This window comes from Oenanthe melanoleuca, chromosome 8 (assembly GCF_029582105.1).
Source record: "Oenanthe melanoleuca isolate GR-GAL-2019-014 chromosome 8, OMel1.0, whole genome shotgun sequence".
In the NCBI taxonomy this organism is placed as follows: Eukaryota; Metazoa; Chordata; class Aves; order Passeriformes; family Muscicapidae; genus Oenanthe; species Oenanthe melanoleuca.
In genome coordinates, this window is record NC_079342.1 from 5,774,448 (window position 1) to 5,800,508 (window position 26,061).

At 35.4% G+C, this 26,061-nt stretch overlaps 1 protein-coding gene across 2 annotated transcripts in view; it reads right to left on the reverse strand.

Annotated features, from left to right (window-relative positions):
- Window positions 1-26,061, reverse strand: part of DENND1B (DENN domain containing 1B) — a 147,706-nt gene that overhangs the window by 26,308 nt on the left and 95,337 nt on the right. For both annotated transcript variants that reach the window (XM_056497184.1, XM_056497183.1), the window contains 5 exons: window positions 24,037-24,082; window positions 22,407-22,508; window positions 15,180-15,305; window positions 7,147-7,248; window positions 3,341-3,431 (listed from right to left, as the gene is read on the reverse strand). In XM_056497184.1, coding sequence (XP_056353159.1) covers window positions 3,341-3,431; window positions 7,147-7,248; window positions 15,180-15,305; window positions 22,407-22,508; window positions 24,037-24,082 — 467 coding nt within the window. The remainder of the gene's footprint in view (window positions 1-3,340; window positions 3,432-7,146; window positions 7,249-15,179; window positions 15,306-22,406; window positions 22,509-24,036; window positions 24,083-26,061) is intronic.

Consider the following 26,061-nt stretch of genomic DNA (forward strand, 5'->3'; position numbering starts at 1 on the left):
CTTCCCAAAGGTGCTTCAGCTGAACAACAAAGATTAGGTCCATGATCCCTGAGAAAGTTTTAGAGTACATCAGTCACTCAAATGCTCCAGTTCTGTGAGCTGCTACTGACCCCAACAAGACATTCACTTTGACAAGAATGCTCCAGTTTCAGAGTTTGACCATGTTGAAAAGACCATACTGATATAATGTTACAGACTTCTAACAGGAACTCACAAAACTCCTCAAGTGTTACAATCACCCATTAACTAAGGCCTGGATAGCATCATTCCACTGGTTAATGAAAGCCAAAACACACTCCTGGAACATTTCAAAGAACTGGATCATTGGAAAAGGTATTCCCAATTTTCAAAATGAGGTGAAGAAACATGAACTCTTTAGACTCATATCAGGTACTTTCACCCATTCCACTAAAGTTTACAAGCAATTTTGAGACAGCCAGACTATCAGGAATGATGGCACAAGTGAAAGCAGTGCTTCCTTAGAGAGGAGAGACCCTCATGATCATTATGATCCCACCTCCATTAAGAGAAGCAAAGAGTACCCTAAAGCAGAAACAACTCATTTTCCACTTCTTTGATCTAGACCTCTCTCCCTAGAACTGTAAGGGAAGGAAGTACACAATAACATGTATAAGGTGAAATTTAACCACTTCTGGGGTGTTAAGGATTTTGCATGAACCATAACTGCTTTCTTTAACATGGTATTTCATCGCTTCAATTCTTGTCAACAATGTTCATGTATCACCTGTCTTGAGGTGTCCTTAACAGTGACTCTTTCCACAGCTGACACAACCTGACTTAAACAATTAACAGAAACAATAATTGGGATCACAGCAAATGACCAAGTTTAATGTTCATCTAGTTATGTAGTGACACTTCAGGGATGGCAATCAAGAAAACAGATAAATACTCATCTACAGACAGCCATGCTAACACTGCATACCCTCAGCTAGAGCTGAACATCCTAAAATGCTAGCAAAAAAAAATCTGAACCTTTAAAATGAATTCTCATTACAAGGGAGTTTCAAATGTTTTTATTTTTTTCAGTTTTCCTTCTGTCAGCACCAGTGGTATTAGATGAATAGAAAAGAAAAACCTGCTGTAGTAAAATTAATGGAATTAAAAAAATAACTAACACATTCTACAAAAAATTTGAGTACTAAACCAATCCATCACTATATTCTTCTTGTATTGGAAGTTATATAAAGCTCTTGAGAACTATACTTCTATAGAATAAAATGTAAGAGAAAATAAAATTTTAATTAGAAACTGCAAACTAATGAAGATGCCTCACAAATTTATTTTCGGATACAAATACAAAAATAAGTTTTGACCACTTTCTTTTAAAAAAGAAAATAATTCAAAAATGAAATTTTAGTTTTATTCTTCAATTTTGAGTTTAATTTTATTTTCTGGTTTAGTTAAAGTTGCATATGTGGAGAAATGCAAATTTAAAAAAAGATTACTTAAAAAAGCACTTTCCATTTGAATTTGATTCAGTAGTTTTTAAATTATACTGTCTACACTAAGAATGTGTTCACCTGTCCTTTTAACAGCTTGGAGCTAACACTAACTTTCTGTGACTTTTCTGAAATCTGGGTTTCACCTGTTTTTTTGAAACCTTGGGCTTCCTGCTAAAGTTGATGGGAGTTAAGTCCACAAAGAGATCATAGTTCTACCCCATTAGCATCACAAAATGTCACCTTCAATTGTACACATATTGTTAGCCCCGCACTTCATAACAATAATGAGACAGCAGTTATGTAAATACTGAGTATGTGCCCTGAGCAATTTGTCCACAGCCTGGCACTATCAGCTTGTCTGACTTGAAAAGCACAGGAGCAGTGCAAGGCAGCCCAGCACCGCCAGCAGAGCTGAGCGCTCCCTCCTGAGCAGAGCCAGGTGAGACACAGTTCACAGCCTGCCAGAGCACAGCCAAGAAACAAGCCTTATCTAACTTCTACTGCAGTTTTATTGCAGCCTCCTGACCCTTAACTGCAGCCAGCAAACGAGCTCTGAATACTGACATCACCTATCTGAATAATGGATGCTCAAAGTCTCAAACCTGTTTACAGAGCAGTGTAACTTACCCTAAAAAGGCAGGGAAGAAGTAAATCTCTGTAAAACTAGCCACAATTTAATCATGCAATAAAACCTCAAATTATGTGCTATATCCTAGCACAAGACACAGAAGGCAGAAGAAGGAAGTGAAAATCTTGAACAAAAGAAATTATGCACTTTGAGTACAGAGAATCTATTGTTTTAGGAGGTACAGATGGCTCTGCAGCACTAGATATTTTCTCTGTGGGGATCAAATCCTCTCCTCAATGTGTCCCATTCAAGGACAGTCCTGCAAAGGAAGCCCATCCAAAGCTGCCATCTGCACCTCAGTGGAGTTGCTCAAATCACTCAACCTCCATCTCCTGAGGAAGCTTCTATGCAACTTTCAAGATTGACCATAAAATAACATTTGTGCTGTCACGCATATTTTGATCTCATCTTTTCATATCATCTCTTACACCTGGGATGGTTTTGGCTGCAGTAGAGTGAGCAGTTTTGTGGTGCTGGGTTTAGAACACGATAATACTTCAAATAACAACACACTTGTCCAAATGTTTAACAGGAAACCACTCCACAATCCTGTAAAAACCAGCACTGAATTCAGGATGCACTCTTACACATGGGTTAGCTGATGTGAAAAGTGTTGTAACAATTGTCAGTGAACACAACTGAGGCAAATAACATGAGGAATAGTATTTTTGTTTACAAAGAAGATAAATTTCCATGGCCCTTCTCAGATCACATATAAAAATTTAAAAAAGCTTTCCTTTTAGAGTAACACATTTGTTGGAGAAAGCAGATTTCTCTTAACATTCAGGACATCACTGTGATTTCTACACTGCAGAAATAAGTAGATGTGAAAAGAAAATTAAGTGATATAGAAAACATAATTATCTAGAAGTTAAGCAGCACAAATATCAAAATTACTTTGAAAATACAGTTTACATAGAATGCATCATATTATATAAATATGCAGCTAAAAATGTAAACACTATAGTGATAACTCATCTTATACTCAAATCTAAGTATTATTTTACTGTTCTATTGTTTCCCTTCATTCTTGGAAAGGTTTTAGCCTTTAACAAATCACTGCTGCGACACAAACTATTATGTATCTATTTACAACACTGTATTAAATGAAGATATGTTTGTTTAATCCTGTAAAATAATACTTAGATTTCAGATCAACGACTTCTAAAACTTACAGGATATCATGAGGACATCAAGTCAAACAGTTCCCAAAGAAGTGTCAATGAGCACTCCCAAATTAATTCTGTACCTCCACAAAAGCCTCCTGCTGTGATTTCTTCTTCAAAAACATCAGAGAATCCTCTTCCCGCATTTAATTTTGATAGCCGACCATCAATAAACTGGAGGCGAAAAAAAAGGGTCACACACACTTTGTTGTCTCTTCTATTGTTCTACAGTGTTAAGAATTTTAAATGTGTCCATTTTAATGGAATCTGTATGGTCAATACCATATATGTCTTAAGGATAATACACTGCTCCCAGATGCACTTTACAAGAGCAGGTGTAACCATGAGCAGCAGGAATACAAGTATGGATCAAGAAAATTATTTTTATTTCCTGTATTTTTCTAATGACAAGAAAATAATTTATTTCATTACTTAATAGTAACTCTGGATTTGTTATCATAGCCATATAAAGGTCACCAAGCCATTCCCTGATGCCCTGTTGCTAAATTGTTGGTCTTTTTAAGCACTAACCCTTATTTAGGTGCATCTACAGATGTATATTGCAACAGTTGTCCTTATGCAGAGGTTCCAGCTGCATGATCACATTAATTTGCAGCTACAGATAAATGTATATACAAAGACTGAAATGATCCAAGCATGTCAGAAAAAGCCAAAATGAGCAAATTAACAATTAAACTCAGAATGGATAAATACATTCTTTTCAAGAATTATCAGGCTTCAAGGAAGTAGAAAAAGCACATTCCTACAGATTTAAAATTCTTTCAAGAAGCAACCCCTCCCTTTCTGTTTTGAAAAGGCTAACTCAAATCTGACAGATAAAGTGAGAAAGCAATTTTACAATTACACACAGTTCATCTTCTAGGAAGAATGATGTGTTATTCACTGGTACTAAACAGCACATAGGAATGAACCAGAATTAATTATTTGGCTGTATCGTTTTTTATGACTGATTATCCAAACAGTGTCAATGACAATCTGATGCTTGCCAATGAACAGACAAGTGACATGAAAAAACAATTTTCTCAGGGTACAAAAATTCCAGAAGCAAGACTAAGGTAAGCATAAAGATATTTCTCTTCCTTGTCTAAATTCCTTCTTATTTTTTCATTTTACTCCAAGTTGGCCTTTTTCCAAATAGGCTGGTTCATGGTCAGACCACTGTGGGATCCCTGGATTATTTCACAGTAAGAAAAAGAGATAAGAGCACCTTTGGCTACTGCTGAGAAAAACACCCCCCAAAAAAACAACCTCCACTGTCATCCCTTCCTTTGAACTGTAGCACATTATCTCTTTGGGGAAAAGTTATTAATTCATTCCATACTATAAACCAGCATAAGATTTATGGACATACTCATCATCTGCTAAAATCCTATCAACAGAAGGCTGAGACACTGACTGGATTTGAGAGGGTCACAACAATTGAGTATTTAATGTAAATACTGACAAAGAGAACTGTTGGCAAAAAGATACTAGAGACACTATTTAAAAGAAATGATAAGTGTTAGTAGTGGTGTTAGTAGTAGTTACTACTTTTGAATAATTTACTGTTAATGATTGCACTTAAACTGCTACATAAATAGAATAGCATGCGGAATTACACATAAAATTTATGGGGTTTCTCTTTTCATTTTTCAAACCCACACTCTTCAAGCCCAAATTCTGGGCATGCTCTTCCAAAAAATGTATTCATTTTGAGATCCAAAGAGCCCTTGTGTGACTATCTCCTTCAATGAAAAACTGGCAATTCCAGTGTTATCCTTGGATTTTAAGGTGACTAAAGACATTATCTTTAATTGATTTTGAGTTCTAAAACCAAAACAGAGACTACATCCACTTCAGAATATCCAAGTAATTTTATCAATTTTTAAAACCAAAAAGTTTTTAGAAGCAAAGAACATCATAAATTTGACTTCCACAAAATAACAGCTCATATCTCACAGGAAGAGAGTTCAGATCATAAAGATGGCAAATGAAATCAGAATTACTAACAATTTTCAAAGGCTTATGATTCCTACATTTATTACTTATTTTTCTATGTAACACTTTCTAACATGTTGGAACAAATTCCAACAATGTTGCAGATTACCTTGCTGATACAAGTGCATCTGACACATAAGATGCAAGTATTAATTACTTATGTTTGCAGCTTGATACAAATGTTAGTTACCTTCCATGCTACCCTAATTAAAGGGACAGAGGAGGGATTTCATAGAACAGCACAAATAAAGCTCACTTGTCAATTATGGCAAAAAGGGTGCATTTGAAGTACCAGTTTTTTGCTTGGTCTACGTTTAAGGCTGCCTCTAAGAACTATTTTCTGCTTAAAAGACATTCAGAGCAGATTAAAATATAGTTTGGTCTCTTTGAATACAAACAACTTTGAAAACAGCTCATTTGTCAGTGGGAAAAACTGGAGAAGATGCAGCTGGGCTGAGGATTAACTGAATAAGTAGGAGTAACCTCTGCAACAAGAACCAGAGCAATGAAAGAAACCTACTGCTACTATTAAACCACACACATCATCAAAATTGTTACTATTTCCTAATCCTCTATTATTTCCTTCAACTGAAATAAAATTAAAACAAGCTATAAACAAATTGTAAACTGATTCTGTTTAATTGAACACATTAAAATGTAATGGGTATGTACAGAGCCAGTCCATTCATGGCAGCTGAAAGTTTTTTTCATTACTACCAGTGTGACAACAAGGTAGAAACATTGCTTGTAAGCAGCTTTTTATTAAGAAAACTTCATGCTACCTTATCACATTGAGATATGCAAAATGTAAACCACACTTCAATCTATTACTTCTTCCCATTTCAATCCAATCAATCATACTTCAAAAGGTTTCAGATTTCTTACTGCTTATTTTATATAACCATGGTAAAATTAAAGGAGCCCAATTTTATGATCATATTTTCATGGGTCTTCTATAAAATACCATCCTCATACAAATCTTTACTTTAGACACTAACCTCTGATAAAAAACATTATTTTTTTCAAATATTAGAAGATTCCTTATATAATGAATTTCCCTAATCTATCATGGCTGTATGTCTTCAAAGAAGTCCTCTTGATTATTTAAACACAAACTCTTGTGTATCAATCATTCCAGGCAGTTCCAGGGAAATATGCATTTTTATGACTCTTCTGATTTCATACACAGTTTTCTTAATTTTCATAAAAATCTAGTGGTAAGTTTAACACCTTTTTCATGCAATGGGGTCAACTGATGAAAAGGAAGAAGAGTTACACAATAAAATCAAAGAACAAAATCCATTTCAAAGACTGCAATCAAACTATAAATGAGCTGTGCCAGACATTCAACAATTTGTCCTCTATTAATTCAAATTCTGCATTCATTAAGAGATCAGCTAGAATACTGTTCAGACCACCCCTACAGCTCAGGTTTGTGATATTCTCTGTGTGCATACTTCAAAAAGTATGCAAAGAAAAAGTTGCAGAATTAATCCTGTTTTTAAATAAACACCAGTGAAGTCCAATTTAAGCTAAGCACTCTGCTGTTTAGGCTCTTTGGGCACGAGCCAAGAGAGCTGAAAATGAAGTTCAACCATCAAGCTGGGAGATCCCTGATTTTTCTTGTTTAGTTGGGTTGCTGGCTGGCTCTGAAAAGATGCTGCACTCGCTTTGCACCCTGGGGTTATTTTTTGTTCAGTTTCACCACCACTCCTCTGAACTATAACTGCAGATACAAAGAAACAACAAATCTTGGATGACTGTGCCCAAAGTACTTGTACTTAGATTTCATCCCAGACTTTTGTGGGCTGACACAAAGAAAAACGTATTTAAAGACAAATATGTTTTAACAGAAAAAATCATTAAATATGGCCCATTTACCCTCTCATACCTGTTTAAACAGTTGAAGATTAACAGCTGTTTCCAGGAACTGTTTAGTTGTACTGGAACGATGCTTCACAAAACTATTCTCACAAAAAGTTATAGGCTCTCCCTAAAAATTGAAATAAAAGAAGTTAGGATGGTGAACATACATATATATTGTAATTCAGTCCAAAAATATGTGTCTGCAACAAATTAATTTTACATTTATTCTACCAAGACATGAAAAGATAAATATATTGCTGATTTAACAAGAAATTATTGAAACACACATCTATTTTATTTTTACACAAAGCAAAAGCTACAAACTGAAACATGGCTATGAAAAAGGTTTGAACATTGACACTCAATACAATAAAATGCATTTTCCCTCATGGGAAAAGTGCACAGCCTATAGATACCAGAACCCTTGGATGATGAAAGAAGATAAACAAACAAGTATTCATTGAAAAGTCAGAGCTTGTTGAAAAAACTGTTACTGAAAATAACACTCATTGAAAGAAAGAGATGTTCATGAGAGTATTTATAAACAAACAAATTCATTCTCCTGTTATTCCCTAATTTAATTTAAAATTTGCTGTCTTCAGTGTGCACAGATCACTGGATGCTCCTGAGGAGCATCTCTCCAGCTTTGCTGTTCTTGTCCATACTTTGTGATAAATACTTGAAGCTGTTTGGCATAACTGGACAAGTAATAGAAACATTATGCAGTTTGTGTGGTAATCAAGTACAAAATCAGATTTCACCATAAAGCCAAAAGTCCTCTCACCCATGTTGTCAAAACCAAAATGATTACCAGGTTAGCAACAACTACCAAAGGTCTCAGACAAAACTTGGAATGCTACAAAATGCCCCACCCAAATCTACCATTTGAAATTTCACTACCCAGAAGCTACATCTCCAGTGCAGTTCCACAACAGAATAAAAGATCCCTCAGCCACTCAAAAGAAGAAAGATCAAAGGCAGCTGCTCCACTGATCCTCAGAAGAGCTCCAGCCCCTTTAAAGACAAATTTATTAATGGCCATGATCACCCCAGCTTTGTGCTCCCAGCCCTGCTTAACTCCAATGGCCCATGGCATTTCTGCATTTGCACCTGGAGATGCTTCTGGAGTGTCACCAAGCACTTTCTCCAGGAGACTTAGCTGAGTTTGCTGGAGCAGCTGTAAATCATTTCCAAAGTTCCTTACACCTTACACTTTATTTTTAAATGGTTCAAGTGTGACCTAAGGGAATGCTGTAGTAAAACCACTATGATGTCATTTTGAGATCTACTCCTATACTATTAAAATACTTCCCTCCTTCTGAGTTTTTCTATTTTTTCCAATTCAGCAAAGTATTTAAGTTCAACAACAAGTCTTGCATCCTTACTTCTTTATGGAAGCTCTGATTGTAGAAAAGTTCTTACACTGGAAGAAATAGAAGCCTTACATCTGCACAATCCCTGCCCTGTCCTAGGGTAGCTGGAGTGCTCTGAGACACAAACCCAGCCCAGTACAATACACAGCAAAGTATCAAATCTCCAGAAGCACCCAAGTTATTCCCCCATCCATCCCAAAATAACTGCTGAACATGGTACACATGCAGGACATGATGGATCTGCCAAACAGCCTGAAATGCTCGTGATACTTTAAATAGCACTGCCTTCCTGACCCACTTTGCATTAGCTATTCTTGAGCTCCTAAAGACTCTTGTCTTAAGAAGATGACCCCAAGCTACTTAGCAAATCAAAGTGCATCAAAACAAATTGAACAGTCTCCAGTGAGACATGGTGGTATAAGACATAGTGCTCCTGAGGGCAGACTCTCTTCTCAGTTCTGTTGCTCTTCCAAAAAATTTCAATGCAGCAAATTAAAAGAACTCCCTCTATACACATATATATGTACATACACACACACACACACACACACACACACACACACACACACATCATATTTATTTAATTATTTATTGTTGTTGTTACACAAAGAAGGCAGTTCTGGAAATACAGAGGCTTTGTAGGAGTGCAGCTCTGACGAGATGATGCTCACAACATAGCAGGAAACATTAAATTTGGGAATAAAGAGAGAAAATATTTTCAAAATAAAGTATTTCATAAAATAAAACCTAAGATATGCTTCCCTGTGCCAGTCTCCCAGTCCTCTTGGGATAGATGAAAAAGGAGAGGTTATCTCCCTACATGAGAGAGAACAGGCATGCTTGCTCTGCCCTTTCACACTAGCCAGGGAAGAGAGAGCAGCCAGCCAGTTTTCCTGATGGCACTTCTCGTGGTGGACCCTTCTAAGAGAACACCAGGAAATGATAGCTCAACACTCATGTTTAGTGCATGGCTGTAATATTTTCCCAAATACTTTCCTTTAATCACTGGATGTTTCAGATACCTAGTAAGAATAAATGCACTGGTGCATCTGTTCCTTTATCAGTACAGCTCAGACACAGAATAACCAAAGCTATTTCTTTGCTGAAAATTCATTTAATTCTATAAGGAGTTCACATCCAAAGATCATCCATCTTATTTCAATCTGCTGACTGTGAGACTGATTTAAAAATTTGAGTAGGTTTAAAGCTCCTCCCTGTTCAGCACATGAAAATGAGAAAATCTGTTGAAACCTGCAGAAATTCCACATGGAAGCTTTCTCAGGATATCTGTGGTAACTTTAATGAAACTGCACTAAATAACACAATTGACTCCTAGCTCTTTTACTTGCTCAAGGTTCTCACCAACAAAATTGTTTTCCAAATAAAACTTTTACAAATCTTCAAGATTATTACTGTAAACACAAAGCCTTTTGAAGTGCAATTTAAAAAGTAAATTATTGAATCACTATAAACAAAACTAGCTCTGAGTGTTTTCGTACATAAAGCTTGTAACATTCCTGTTTCTACAAATGCAGCTGATACCTTTAGAAACTGATTTTGGAGGAATGCTGCTCTGATATTTATTAAATTGCTCAACCATCAGCTGGCCCCTGCTGTATTGATCTACAATGTACTTTCACAACAGATTCGATCTAAACCCAGTGGGGACTCTGTGCTGAAAAGCAGACAGCTAATACTCACACCAAACAATCTCTGCCCAAACATGATATCTGTCCTTCTAACAACAGTTGCTACAGAATGTTCTTCCCCTTTCATAGTTTGCCACACACAGCAGGAATTTCTTACTCTAAGCTACATTCACATTTTAAGTAAGCTATTTATACAGACCTCAATGGAACATGAAAACTGAGCTAAACCAATGTAATCATTTCAAAAGGGATGAAAACCCCTAGATTAGAAGGTGTGTTTGTGTTTTCTAAATCTGGTGATATTTAACTTGAACAAAAAGCAAAAATACTTTTTTATTGCAGAAAACATTGCCTCACTCTAGCATGACTCATACCAACTATTAGTTCTACTGCAACAACTAACATAATTTCATTTTGATATTAAAATTACTCTTTTTAAAAATCTCTGTCATAACATTCAGATATAAAGGTCAAGGGGTAACTGAGCATGTGCTGTGATTCTTCTCAGGAAGGTACCATTTACAAACAAATTTTCCCAAAGTGTGTAAATTTTACAATCTGCCAAAAAAACCAAAAATATTCAGATATACTGATATTTCTTACAGTCAAATTATACCTCAAACCAACTCCTATTAACACAGTATCTATATTCAAAAAAGGACCAATAACAGTCCTCAACAAATAAAACAGTATGGTTTTCAACATGTAAAACAGAATTTTTATGAAAGTCAAATTAATAGTCATAACAGGTATTACACACAGTGGTTCTGGATTTAAACACCAACCATGTTCTGCCATTTCATTACTGTTTCTGTGCACTGCTGTCCTTTTTATTCCTAACTCTTGGGGGAAAGGTAAACAAGTCAATGCCCATTTCAAGAGATACCTGTCATTTTGAAACTCTATAATAATTTATTATCTGAGCATCCTCAAATAATTCAGATGCATTCTGATACTCAATTTTTCTCCACTATAAATTGTAGTTATTTTATTGTATTATTCTGATTTATTGTACATTGAACACAACATCTGTTGGACAGCTGATGTCACTGCTTGTCAATACTGGGCCAAAGCACCCAGTTAACATCTGATTCAAGAGAGGTCTGACAGATTGTGCCATGTTCACCATGAAGGTTATCATGTCCCCTGCAAACTCCTACTGCTGAGCATTCCAGAGCAAGCCAGCAGCCTTTGCTCTTCATTCCATCATTTCTGATGAGTGATGTTCCAACCATCACAAATTAAAATAAAACTATTCTGCATTTATTTCTTTTGTTTTAACATCAAGACCTTCAAGGACTTCATGCCCAAAAGAGGGGAAATTATCTCTGTCATGGCAAATATTTTTGTATTTGATATTTTTAAACTCCTTCATTTTCTTATCTACCTCTCCCTCTCCAGACACAGATTACCTTTGTAAGAATTCTTTACATCACATAATATTATATTAACTGCCCATATTGCATATGATTTATGAAAAACATGTACTAGTCTTTGCCTTCATCTGCCCATGTACACGCAGGAAAAACGTGTAAAGTAAAACAGTTGGGAGAAACATGACATCACACATACCCTGATAACAAAATGACACAAACTTCACAACTGCCATATTAGTGTCTATGTCCCACCTATACCTTCAATTCTGAAACATGGAACATGCAGCATTATCCAGGAGAAATTCCCAAATTCTGGACTACCCAAAGAAATTAGGAGCAACACAAGGTTCAAGGCCAAGTTGTGAGCAGCCAAAGTAAACAATGTCTCAAAATGGATTGCAGACCTACATGTGAAGAAGACCATATACAAAACCATTATAATTCACCATTCCACTGATAATACTTTTTTTTCTGGATTAGTTTTACGTTATTTATCAAATGATACTGGAGCAATTTTTTCAATCATTCCCATTATACCATGTGTGAGATGGATTCCTTCTGGGTTAAACTAAAGCAGAGTTTCAGCTAGTCATGGGTATTCAACACCAGACTAGAATCAGAACCACAATGAAGGCAGAAATGCACACTGTGTCAGGTCCTGAGCACTAGCTGAGCTGCTTTGCTCCACAGATCCACTCCTACTACACAGTATTTGCTAATGTAAAGTGCAGCATATTAAAAAGTATTCTTAACAGTTATATCAATTTGACAGATTAATTTAGTAATGATTAAATCAGGAAAAACAGCTATTTCTTTTTTTTTTACTGGATTAAGTGTTTCATTATCATTTAATAGGCACAAAAAATTATTATAAACTTTCTCTATTACATGTCATATTTCCTGTCTGTATTGGAGTAGTCAGATTTTCCATATGGTCCTTCAGAGGCCCACGAACTCCCTGCAAGACCCCTGAAGATTCCCATTTTGCCTTTCACCAATCATTTTTTTCAATAATTGCTAGACGTTTGTCCAAGACATATTGCTATACCAGGGAGAATCTGTCCTGTGCTGCAAACAAACATTTGCACAGAATGAGTGCTCAGTGTGATGAACAACGTTTGGAGTGGAGAGAAGTGTTGGATGAGTACAGACACTATTAAAGCTGTTCTTTACTCAAAGTGAATATTAATGACAGTTGTTTCATGTTTCAAGTTGAAATCATGCAGGACACACTGTTGCAAGGAAAATAGTTCACTCAGACATATTTTTTAACTTTCAAGCAACTGATAACTGTCCAAATATATTATTTTATTTTTCATCAGGAGGTTTGTGATCCTCAGAACTGTACCCCAAAAAACATCAGTTCTTCATTTTGAGAATACAAGTTTATTTATAGCAGAATTATTTCAAATATATATGGAAAATATTTTCATTTAATTAATACCTCTAGAAATCTTCTCCACAAATACTTACTGAGTTCCTGAAAGAATGCAAATTAAGTCCATAGCTGTGGTTTAAATTACCTTAATAGACCTGGCACCACAGACTCCAAAACAAAGGGAAGTATTTTCTTTGCACTAGCAGTTATCAGGCTTTGAGACTCTTGAAAAATATTCCTAATAAAGCCAAATGTGATTTGATTTTTTCAGCTTTCCAATTCACAAAGGAAAAGGCAAATGCAGAATGAGCTGAATAATCATGTGAAAATCCTCTTAATTTCTACTAATCCAGAGCAAATTAAATTTTTCTTTCAAAACAAAAAATTATGTGAAATACTGAATTAGTTAAGATTATGAGAACACAGCTCAAAATAACATTTACAAGGGGGGGTTATTTTTTTTTATACATGCTTTGTCGTTGGACAACTTGATATCAATCCAAGATATGCTAGTATTTGCCAGCAGACTTCTGCCTGCTAAGATATTCTGAAAAAACGTGTCTTTAAAAAAAAATAATCAGGTCACAGGTTTCATACATATCTTCTCTTATATGCAATCAGTGGAGTCAAAAAAGATAAATCTGCAAAAGAAAATACTTCAGAAAGACTTCAAAGGTCATTTTGACAAATGTCTGCCAGTTGATGCATAATGCACTGTTTCCAATACAGTGCAAATGTACAGATCTCAGATATGCCAATAGCTAAACTGAAATAAAATGGGAATCAGTTAAAAGGTGAGCTCCTTTCAAAAGAGATGCTAACCAGGATGCTAAATAACTTGCACACTCAGTTCCACAGTTATCAAAACAAAGGAATGACAGAAGCTTATTTCTGGTCAGAACAGAGTTAAGGCCATCAAGCAGACTGACATCCTTCTGTTTGCACATATCCTAAGTGCCCAAAAGACACTTTCTGACTTAACAGCTCTTACTGCAAGCTGCCATGAATTGGCATGGACTAGTGTCCTCACCTTTAGACTAAGGAGCAAATTAGATTCAGGTGATGGCACTATGGCACAAAGGATAACTATTTGTTTTGTTGAGATCATTTGTTTTATTGAAACAAGCAGTGTGTTGAAACCCAGCAATTTCTAAAACAGGTGCAGTCCTTTCAATATGGAATGCAAACAGAATTTCCATATCATAAGAGAACTGCTAAACACAAACACAGGAACTAAACCTGTACACAACTCCAAGTCTGCATGGGTTACCTTCTCTCTCATAACAGTGGCTCTCATTGGCAGCTGCTATGCAAATGGCACAAAAGACTGCCTGGAAAAGAACCCTTGGGGAAAAGGAAGACCCAAGAGCCAAACTGTATTCTAAAGTTCCCTCCAGTAAAGCCCTCATTCAGAATTAATAATGATCCTATCCATTTCCATCAAGGAATACCATAGTTCCTTAGAGTGCTGTTCTCATCCCCAAAACAAATATCCACTCATGTTCCACACACCTACCAGCTTTACTAACTTGACTCCTCAAGTGAGGATGATTTTTCTCCTATCAAATCTGAATTTATCTGAATTCATCAGACAACTAAACATTGTATCCTTGGAATTTGATTCACCCAACGTCCTCTCAGTGCATTTGATCAAACCTGCTGCTACCAGTAGTTTGCAAGAAAAATAATCTGGACTGATGCATGAAATTAATCTCTAAATTTTTTCCGATAAATTATTTTATCTCCAACAGGCCCAATCTGTGTTACCCCTGTTATTTTGAAATTATGAAAGCTCATAAAACTTAATCAAGTGAATACCAGCAAAATATGAAAAATACAGATTCTGAGTTTCTGATGAGATAAAATGGGTTTTCATTTCTCCTGTCTTCAAAGTGTAACCAAGGTAAGTGTATAAGAGGAGAAATGCATGTTTGACTCATATCTGGCTTCTGCTAGGAAAGAAGCTTCAGCCCTCCAACACAGCAAAACCTCTAGAAAAATGATGGATTCTGAAAGGCACAGTCCCTTCAGTTCTTCACCACATTAAACCAGGTGAGCTGTGTGTGGGCAAAAAATAAAACTGATACAAATAAGAAAACACCTGACTTTGAATGAGCCTTTTTCAGTACAATTCACTGTTGAGAGATGGTGGTGTCTTCCAAATCCTCAGCGTAGAGTAAGATTTAAAACAGACTATTCCAGATCCAGATAAAACACTTCACATTTTCCTTGAAATGCTCTTATAAACCCAGGGGAAAAAAGCAATAGGGAAGCCATCTTACTGGTCTGTATCTCAGTGCATCTCTGTAGGATCCAAAGAGTGCTGCCTGTGCCCGAAGGAAGGCTCTGGCCACTCCGTCGCCCGTGGCTGTCGACTGCTTTTTCAGTTTATTTTTCAAGGCCGAGACCTGCGTGACAGAGTGGAACAGTTAAATTAACACCTCAGAAATTGGTACAGCAAGGTATGAACTCAATCAGCAGGCAAACCATGGTGTCTATAGGTCAGCCAAAAATTCATCCTCCTCCTTGATAGCTTATCTTTTTAACTGCAAGGAGCACCTGCTGGTCTGTTAATTGAAATGAAAGCAGGGGATGATGGTAGAGTGCTAATGCAGATTGGTTTATGCTCTCTTTTTTTTATTTCCCAAGGCCTCTTGACATAAATAAGCTTAATTATTTTACAGTAAAATGCACGTGAGACAGTTTATTGCAGTTTTTTTTTCCCCCCAGCATAGCATGTATTTGCTTGCTTGCATGTAGACAGCTGGATCTGTTTCATTTAAGCTATGAAGGCTTATTTTTAAGGACTCTTAATGGTCACTTACTATTCAGTGCCAAGGAGTATCTCTTATTTTAGGTCAAATTCCTATATTACATCATTTTTCATGCATCATGGGAGTACTTGCTACCATAGTCAAATAGTTGAGAAAAGTTTTTGTAAATTCAGTGTTACACTGCCTTTAGAATTGTCCTTGAAGATAAACCACGTGAAAAGGAAGAAAAGAAAAATAGTAATTAGGAAATGCCTGCCATTTAGAAGAAAAATAAAGAAGAAAGAAAAAAAGACCATTCTGACTACAGTGATTGACTTTTTTAAGGAGGTTTGTCTTTTTTTACTTGGCAAATAACAACCACTGGTTAGACAGAATTGGAGAAAAAGAAAAAAAAAAAAAGGCGGGGAAATTTTAATTTAAATAACTGTCACTTGGACATACTTTGGAGGAAAAGCATATCATTCTGGAATTATTACAAGATATGTGGAATTATACCCAGATATAGTCTGTGCTCTCCTAATTTCCTTCATGAGGGACATCTGGAAAATAAGTCAACTGTACTTACACAGAATACACATTTCTACATCCCCTTGTATTGCAACATACTCAACAAGCATTATTTAAGTCCATAAATGAAGTAACATTCTGAGTAACTATTTAAATGGAATATTATAAATATAAATTTATCACCAAAACAGCTTTCATTCTTTTGGAAATATATGCAAGAATGACTATCTTTTTGTTTCTTTTTGCAAGCAGCCCTGACTGCTCTTGTAGATGATGATTGTAATTGAAGTGTCAACCTAATTAACAACTAAACTTTGAATAATGCTAATGAGAACTGAACATGGCATCAGAGAAAAGACCAGCTCTACAGGTGATAAACCTTCACAGTAGTGACATTTTCCAGTGTAAAGTCACAGTTACTGTGATCTGATCAAAGAGAGAGACCCCCATTGGGTCCAATTATAACTATAGTTTGGAAAAAAAATTATTGAGTTATGATGTTCATAATCTATGCAGAAAGGCCTTTACAGTATAGGTCTTTTCCCCATAGCTGTGATCTTTTCAATTTATATCCAAGCTCCACAGATCTAGATAAAAGTTTAGAGCCTGATTCGTTTAGCCCATGGAAAGCACACACCAAGGCTCATTTACGTTCTTGCCTTACACCTCAAAAGGAACAAAAAAGTACGAGTCTGAGGACAAAAACTGGTTAAGAAGTTCAAGGTTGAAAAAAATAAATGCATGTCTTGGCTTTGTGGTTTGATTTTTTTCTTTTGTTCTGTATTGTATGATTATTTCATAGTTGTAGAAAATAAGATTTCACTGTAGGGAAAATAAACGCATACAAGGAAGATCTGTCCATAGACAGTAGCACCACTTGACTAAAATAAAAGCAATAACATGAAGTCAACAAGAACTGTCAGTGTTAAAATTTTGTCTCTGTCAAGACTGGCAAAGCATCTTCTAACAGTAAGGGAGGTAAAAGGTAGAAAAGTCTCTACATTCCTCTAAATCTACATTTTTCTAAATTATACCTTATTATTTTAGGAAAATTATGGCAGATGATAGGACAGATTAAGAGAAGAAAGGGGGTAAAGATAATGCAGAGCAGAGGGATTAAATGACCAAATGGGGAACATAAATGAAAAGGGTACTTTCTAATTTTCTCTGTTCTGGCAGGCCCTAAGCACCCTATTGCAAATCTGATTAACAGGTTGCTTTAGGCAAAAAAATGTGTTAAAAAGAACAGTAGAAAACAACCAATCTCCTGCTCTGCTGCCATACAGGTGTGTTATTAGCTCAGCAATGTTAAGAACCTCCAGTGGGCTGGCACTTTGGAGGCAGGCACTCCGGACAGATACACATTATTGTGTATTGTGTATTTTAATCCATCTACCTATGATTAAAGATGCCAAACACTATTTCTTTGTATCTCTTTTGCAGAAATAGCTTTTTACAAAGTTTTAAAATAAAGAACTGGAAGCAACAACAAACTGCAGGGGTTAGAATGCAGTTAAAATTTATTTCTGAAAGATACCAGAGATCCGCTGCAGAAATGGTATTATTAATTTACACTAGAGGCAAACTGTTTTTATCTTCTCCTAGCAACAGCTTCTCATAGGAAGGTGACTTCAGTGGACTGCTAAACACTGCCAGTGAAGAGCAATCAGAACTTCAGGAAAGTTTAAATCAATACAGTAGTTTTTTAAAGATACAGATGAGACTGACATGTAGTGAAGTGTGTCTAAAACAGAGAAACATACTGTGTTGGTCATTGAAAAAAAAAAGTATCATTTATTTATATGGTTACCATACATCTTTTCTAAGACTCCTAAATTGTAAATATCTGATAGACAGAAAGTATGACTAATATCTCTTCAATATCCATGTGAACAGAAGAATCACATTAAATTAAAAAGCAAGTTATGATTCCATAGCTATTAATTAAAGCCTTTGTTCCTTCAAAAACTCAAAAGCACACATAAATTTAAACACATATAGAAGAATTATGTCTTATATATTTGTTGTCTGAAGAATATAGAACCACACACTGAAGTTTTAAATGACTATAAGGTCTCTGAGAAAACATATCTAGATATTTCTCTAGTATTAGCAACACTTGTTACGTTTTAAAGTACTTTTTCCATCAGATGATACCATCATAAAAGTAAGGAGAAGCTCACTCTCAAAAACAAGAAAGTAAGAGAAGATCACAGAGAAAAGGAACAAAATTAAAAACCTCAAAACAAACCAGAGACTGATATTTAAATCACTATTTCTAGTAAACTATGTATTTATTATCTACATGCAGAGGATTTAGGCATCTCAGGGAGACCTCCAGCATTCAATCACAATTTCGTCATTTTGACAAAAACAAGTACTTAAGTGTAAATGTGTTCAAAACTAGTTGTACTTTTCAATCTCATATTCTAGCCTCTAAAACTGTATCATGGCTCAACAGAATAACTTGTTCACAATAAACAGTTGCCTCATAACACTGCAAAACTGCTGACCACTCTGAGTTTCTAAAATATATTAGTAATATTTTTTGGCTATTTTCTGATGGAAAAAAGTCATAAATTATTGTATTTATATTTTGCAAAAAATAATTTTAATTGCACTGTCATATATTGACCCTAATTTCTTTATAATACCATTAATAATATTCTAAGAAATAATTTGCACTCCCAGTAATTGCTGCATAACCAATTTTCTAATGGAATTACAGCCTACTTCTCCAATGCTATTATTACAACAGTAATGCTCATATTCCCTTTGACTTTGGGAATCTCTAAACTAAAGCTCTAAAGCCAAGTTTAGATTCTGTACTGCATCACAGTGTGTAGTACCAGCCAGTACAAACACTACACATCTTTCAACAGCTCTGTAGCTTTTGCAATTGACAGTATTTAACAACACAGAAGAAGCTAAAAGACTATCAAGTCTGCTGTTTTCTGAAGATCATATTTATAAAAGTTCTGCTCTGTCTATGATTTCAAGTCATTAAGATTTGGTTGCTAAAAGTGATGCTGTCATTTCTGCAAGCTGTTTGGGAATGTGTTCATATCTGAGAAACTAGAAGTCTTTATGTCAGAGTTAAGTGCAAGCAGGTATTGCAGGGTCAGGCCCAAAATTTATAAATTTCAGTCTATGGTCATGAATGTTCTTCTAATGCCTTACATTATTAAAAAGTGGTGATCTCAGTATTATTATATTAGGAAATTTACTCCCAGAGAAGTAGCTCCTTACTTTTTTTTTCTAATTAAAAAATGATAGACAAATTCATAGTGAAATGACGAAATTTAAAAACAAGTTTACTTGTCAGAAGAGCTAAAAAAGAGGGGCTTTCTCCCTTCCAAGAAAACAAAGGATTCCTGAAAGTCTTGCCCTGATTTATTCTTCCAATTTTAAATACCTTAGGAGTAGCGGAACTGCTACTGGCATGGTAGTATTTCTAACAGTCAATAAATCTAAAATATTATGTGTGAATATTGGAATGAAGCCATTAAGAAGATTACAGCATGCAACGCAGCAGAGGGTCCTCATGAAAAAAGGACTGGTAATTCAGGACAACTGTGACCACTGACCTTTGAACAGTCAAGACCACTGGTCAGTCTGACAGAATAATAGAGTTCACATGCATGGAAAGTCATCTAGCCTGTAACTATAATTTAAATGCTTAAGTGAATGATTTAAAAATGCCTTTAAATCTCAGTTAATTTATTATACAGTTTATTAGACAATGCCATAGAATAATGTTTCTTTCAATCTTAAATTTATCATGAAAAAATTCATTATCAGAGCATATATCCATGAGAAAACCATTAAATACCTATGCTGTGAGGACATCATCAGGCTTATTGATCAAGAAAATAATTACTTTGTTCCCTCTGGACACAAGAAACAGTTTTAGAAATTTGGAAAATACTGTATTTCTTTTGTTAGGCCGTTAACCTGGAATCAATTTCTGAAAGGGACAGTAAGACTACAACTTCTTTTATACTTTCAATTCTTCATTCTATTTTAATGCCTTTCAGAGGTACTCATTATATTTTTTCATCAGAAGTTTTACTACTTTTGTATGTATGCTTATGAGGTTTCTCTATATAAGTTAAAATGCTTCACACATGTATCTTTGACATTCCCTTTAATGTTTTAACTCTATACTCCTGTGTCTTATACTTTTCCCCAGGATGTCAGCAGCTGCACTGCCCCTCATGAATGCAAAAGGAGGACAAGCATTTTGTCATCTTATGAACCAAACACAGCCCTGTGCCTTTTGTGTCTTTTGTTTCCAGGTTTTCCAACTATAATTGTATATGCATTCCACCAAAATGTTTAATTAAAGTGCCTTACAGATTGAAGTAAAGTAAGAGATGGGATTAATTCAACTAAAAGCTTCAGTATAAAATCCTCAAGTTCTATAAGTATATTTTGCACAGAACACTGTTCTTTTCTGTTTTATATTAGCTATGGAAAAAATATTTTAAGTCTAGTCTGTAGTTTGTACACTTGCATAACCGACATTAAGATTTGCAATAATAACGTGCATATATTCTGGGAGAAAATACGCTTCTAGAAGTAAGGAGATCTGTATCCTTATTTCTTTCATGCTAGCCTGCTGATTTAGAAGTAATTTTGATATGCACCTGTAAAACACATGACAAGTGCCTCTAATTGCACAAAGATCCATTTTGGCTCGAAGGACCACATGGCATTATTACTTCAATCCTATTCACTAAATGGAAGTTAGTAGCTTTAACTGACACACCAGGAAATCACTTTTTTTACTTAACTTTTTATACTCTCAAATGATAGAGTACAGTCAAAGTTACTGTATAGGTGTTCGTGCATATATACATGTGCATACATACATATCCATGCATATGTAAATCAAACAACATCACAAAACATACCATTGCAATAATAAATACACTAAAGAACATCACAATAATTTTAATAGACTTTGGCATTTCTGAACTGTAATTGATACTGAGTCCAAAGACTGCCCAGATGATCTATAAAAATGTTTAGACTTATTTTTAGATCTTTAAAATCAAAAGGCAGTGTCACAAATATTTTAATCAAGAGTTTGACTTCTAGTACACTAAATATATACAAATTACCAACAATAACAAAAGACACAGTATGTCTCTATAAGATCTTACTTTGATTATGACAGGGTTTTTTTATGAATTACAATTTCAGAAAATGTAACTCTTTGATTTCATATTTTGATATAAAATTCTTTGTCTTGACAACTATTTGTGATAGCTTGTGCATCTTTAATTGAATAATGAAAACAGTGGTTTCACAATTATATTCATTTAGAGCTCTACTGGGAAAAACAAGATAAGCGAATTTTGTGACTATTTAAAATGATATACAGAGTATGTTCCCCTATAGGCAATAAAAAAAAAAAAAAAGGGAAAAAAAACGGGGGGGCACCCTCTGCAAGATCAAAGTCCAGAAAGAACTGGCACTTAATTTATCATCCTTTACAGACAAAAGACAGCTTTCGTCATTTCAAAAGGATCAGATGTCTTTTATGACAAACTGGGTTTGCAGTTTAATTTACAAATAGAATTCTAAGTAAGCAGTCTTTGCTCTGCCAAAGCAAATGACAAACAGTATAGGTTTTCATTCACGCAGCCCTCAGCAGGATAGAAGACATTAAAATAAAACTGAAATAATTTAGAGAAAACAAATAAATGTTTCACAAAGTTGAAGAAGATCAAAGCCTGAATTTTCTGACCCCAACTGTACAAGCATTTCTTATTATATTGACCAGTGCCATCAGATCATTAATTAAAAGGAAAGCGCTGGCAGGTGGCAGGGAAGCAGAAGCCGATAATTGGCCCCCTTCTTCTTTTTGCCTTCAAAAACTCTCTGGTTCTTTTGCAAGACATGCCACTAGGCAGACAGAAATGCCTACTTTGTAATATAATGATTAAGATGAGATGAAGAGACTCTTGCGTTTAAAGCAGCTCTGCCTAATGAATGCAGCTAGCTTTGTAATTATGATCCTACTTTTACAATAAGGAATATGATGTTCCATTCAGCGTCTCCTCAGCTGTCAGAAAGGTAAAAATCTCAAATATAGGGGTCTGCACTAGGTGCTTTTCACCCCCTACTCCTTTTATAGCAGTTAGCAAAACGAGGCAAAAATTACAATGAGTAATTCAAGCATCTATATAAGAAAAAAAGAATGAAATGTCTAAGACTTACCACTTCACCAGGTAGGTTGTTCAGGTCATTAAAAGGGGTTTCTAGAGTGTTTGTGTCAACATTTAGTAAAACCACATCCTCCAGTGATCTATTTTTTACTCTCTGTTAGGAAGAAAAAAAAAATACTGGAAAAACAATTTACTATGGTGTCCTCCTGAAGTACATTTTTTACTATAATGTCCTAAATCACAAATGATGATTTAATACAAAGAACAGCAATGGAAAAAAACAGTCAGAGCTTTAGATGCAGGATTTTTGAATTAGATACAGCATTAGAGTAGCTTTTAAAAATACTTCTTATTCTTCAAACACTGAGGTTATATTAATTATCTCTGAAAGGAATTCCTGATAACCAAGGTTTACACAGAACACAGTTGAATTTATTGGATAAATATATATAGGAACTACACATATCTTGTAACAACATTCTCTCATATTTGTGAAAATCAGAGAGGATGTTAATCATACGAGCAGATGAAAACCAGGAAAAAGTACATTTGCAGATTTATGTAAGTACCAAGCATGTGATGCCTACAGTTACCACAGAAGAATGGATAAAACGCTTTTTCATCAGTGTACTTGGCTAGCAGCTAAGAATGAAACAATTGTTCTTTTCGGGAAAAAGGGATAGAACTCTTTTCTATATGGTCCTACAACAATACAGAATAATGCAGTGCAGGAAATAATTCCTGAAGGAACTGACTTCTTTTTTTCAGGGCAAATCTTTCAGTTCCTTTATTTCCTTATTTCAGTTCCATTATTTCCTTATTGAATAAGAAAAAGCATCCTAGTGAAGATATTATGATTGATGCATGCAGGTCATATGAACTTGATTTGGGAGCACAGAAGGCTGTGCCTGGAGTTGAGAAGTGTAGATGATACAGAAGGCCTGTTTTTGGAAAAACAAAAGTGCTGGTGGCTCGGGGAAGAACCCACCCCATCAGCTTAGCAGATGTGAATTGATCCTTAGAAACTGCTTTAGTAGAAGTGTAAATCAAATAATGTTCCCAAATCAATTATCTACTCTGCATGATAATCAGATGGCATGTGTAGGCTTCACAGCATAATCAAATGGTTATGGAAAAAGGCAAAACTATTTCACACCCAGCTACTGTGCACCAGTCAGGTGAGTTCTATTGTGTTGCTTTACATTCAAATCTGTAAAAGCCACCTCTTGTTTTTTGGCAAAAAATACTAATTTCTAAATTAATAGTTAGATTCAAGTTTTCAGAGGGACAGGAACATAAATTATCTGGGAAATCACAATAACGCTGAAATCTGAGTGATGGTGACTCCAAAATAAATTTTACCTGTTCCTGAAATATAAGTTTTTCTTCATTATTGGGAAAATCTGCTGCTTAAATACTAAAAGGAAGGAAAATAACTACCACTGAGCTATTAATTAGACAGGCAAACAAAACATGATGTAGAGCTACATGCCTTCATAAAACACTTCAAAAGTAAGATTTCAAAGAGAGACTTTTTTACTTAGTAAAGCATATAAAGCTTAAATTTTGGAATTCTGCATGCTAAAATATAGGGACTTTTTCTGAAGCATTTCTATTAAATTTTTTTTTATGGCACACACACCTCATCCTTCCCAGTACGCTGAAGTGTGTAGTAAACTTACCTCTATCAAGCTTAAGTGGACGCCAATTAGATAAGGCATTGGTGCACTGAAGAAAAAGAGTGGAAAACATCAAGTATTAAGTACAACACTAATGGAGTATTTTCAATCTTGGCACATAAGACCCTAGTGGAAAGTCACTGTTTAAGACAGTATTAAATGAACAGAGCTGCTACATGAATGTTTACTAGACAAAGAAAATTTTGTTTTATTTTGTAGTAAAGATGACCACAAAATAAAGGATGCTGCTACAAACCATGAGCAAGGAGGCCCCACAGCTTTTCACCCAGACCTAGCCAATAACTGACCACAATGAGCTAATCCAGCAGACATTCCCAAAGTGGTCTGGTTTTATAACACCAACTGGAGAACATGGTCCTGGTTACCATCACCATGATCAAACACAAACATCATTACCAGTAGTTTTGGTTCTGAAACCCTTCCTTGGCAAGCCTTTGGAAGCTGTATAATATCCTATTTAGCTCAAAATAATAAAATTCTCCTTTCCAATTGCCATATGACAAGGAACTACATTCTCCAAATAGAACAAATTTCCACACAAAGCCACTGCAGTAAGACCTCCTACAGTATACAAGCAAGAAACTGAATTAGGCTAATTTATCATGGTTTCCTACAATCTTCTCTTCTGGCAACAACTGACCAAGAATAGAATCAGTGTCCAGCACTGAAGGAAAAAACCTCCAGCCATCACCATGAGATTTTTGAGTACTGTGAGATTACTGACAGTATTCACTCCAGAGAAGCAAGCAATTGACAGGCTACTTCAGGCAACTCAATGGCAAATGAATCACTAACAGACCATGGAGAAAAAAAAACTAAATAAAAATAATCTCTGAAAAATAATGGAAGGCAAGATGACACACAAAGGTACACAACTCACACACAGTGATTTCTCCCATGGCAATAATTTGATTACAGATCTGAGCCAGTGGCACTGACTGATTGGTGATTGACTTCCCAAGGATGGGGCAAGGTTTCACTGCAACATTTCATGTGGTCTCATCCATTTGGTCCCACCTCTGGGACCAGAAAAAGCAATTCTCACCTGCCTATGACTACAGCCCATTTTAGAAAAATCTGTACACCCTATGGATTAGCCAATTGCTCTCATTAACAATGTCCCACAGGAGAGGATCAATAAAAAAAAAAAAAATTCAAACAAAAAACAAAACCCCAGCCTGACTGAGGCCCAAAGAAGATTTCATGGTGTCTATGACATCAAGATATAGGTCTGCTGAAATTGCAAACTGTCATGGCTTAAGCTTCCAAGGCAATGGGGCTTCCAAAAAGGAAAAGAGGCCTCTATTTTTCCACATATCATTTTCTTAGCCCAATACTGACAAATTTTAGCACTTCCTGATGACCTCATCCAGGCTTATCCTTACGTCTTTCTAGATTACATGGAGTTGTAAAAGAGTGTCACTCCAGAGCAGACACCCATATATATTCAGAGAGGATTTAAACAGCTTTAAAACACTCTATAATTTTAAGAATGCTTTGTACTATGCAACATATTTAACTAAGCCAGTAAGGATGATTATAGATGGCACATAACTGAGAGTTCTGCTGCAGAATATGCAGCAAAATTGATCCTCAGGTTCCTCATATCAGGATATCTCAGTGTTAGAAATAATGTGAACAGGCAAAACTGCAGTGAAAACAAGTGCTATGTCATGTATGGATTTTATGCACACTTGTTTTCTCCTACATTAACTGTAAGAGATACACTCATACATCAGCCTGTGCAGACTTAAGATAGCTGATGGTGATTTGCTCCATTAATAAATCTGTCATTAAAAAGGGAAGCATGTAGCACTTTACAGAACAAAGCAACATCTACATCATTTCAATTCTGAAGTTAACAATAAAGGTACAAAGCACATCTTGAAAATGGGTGAAATAAAAACTGCAGGCAGGGAAAGTCAATTTAATTGTTTTCAGCAAAAAGTGACTTTTATTCCTGCTGGATTCTGAAGTCTTAACAGCAGAGGTCTGTAATATGTACAT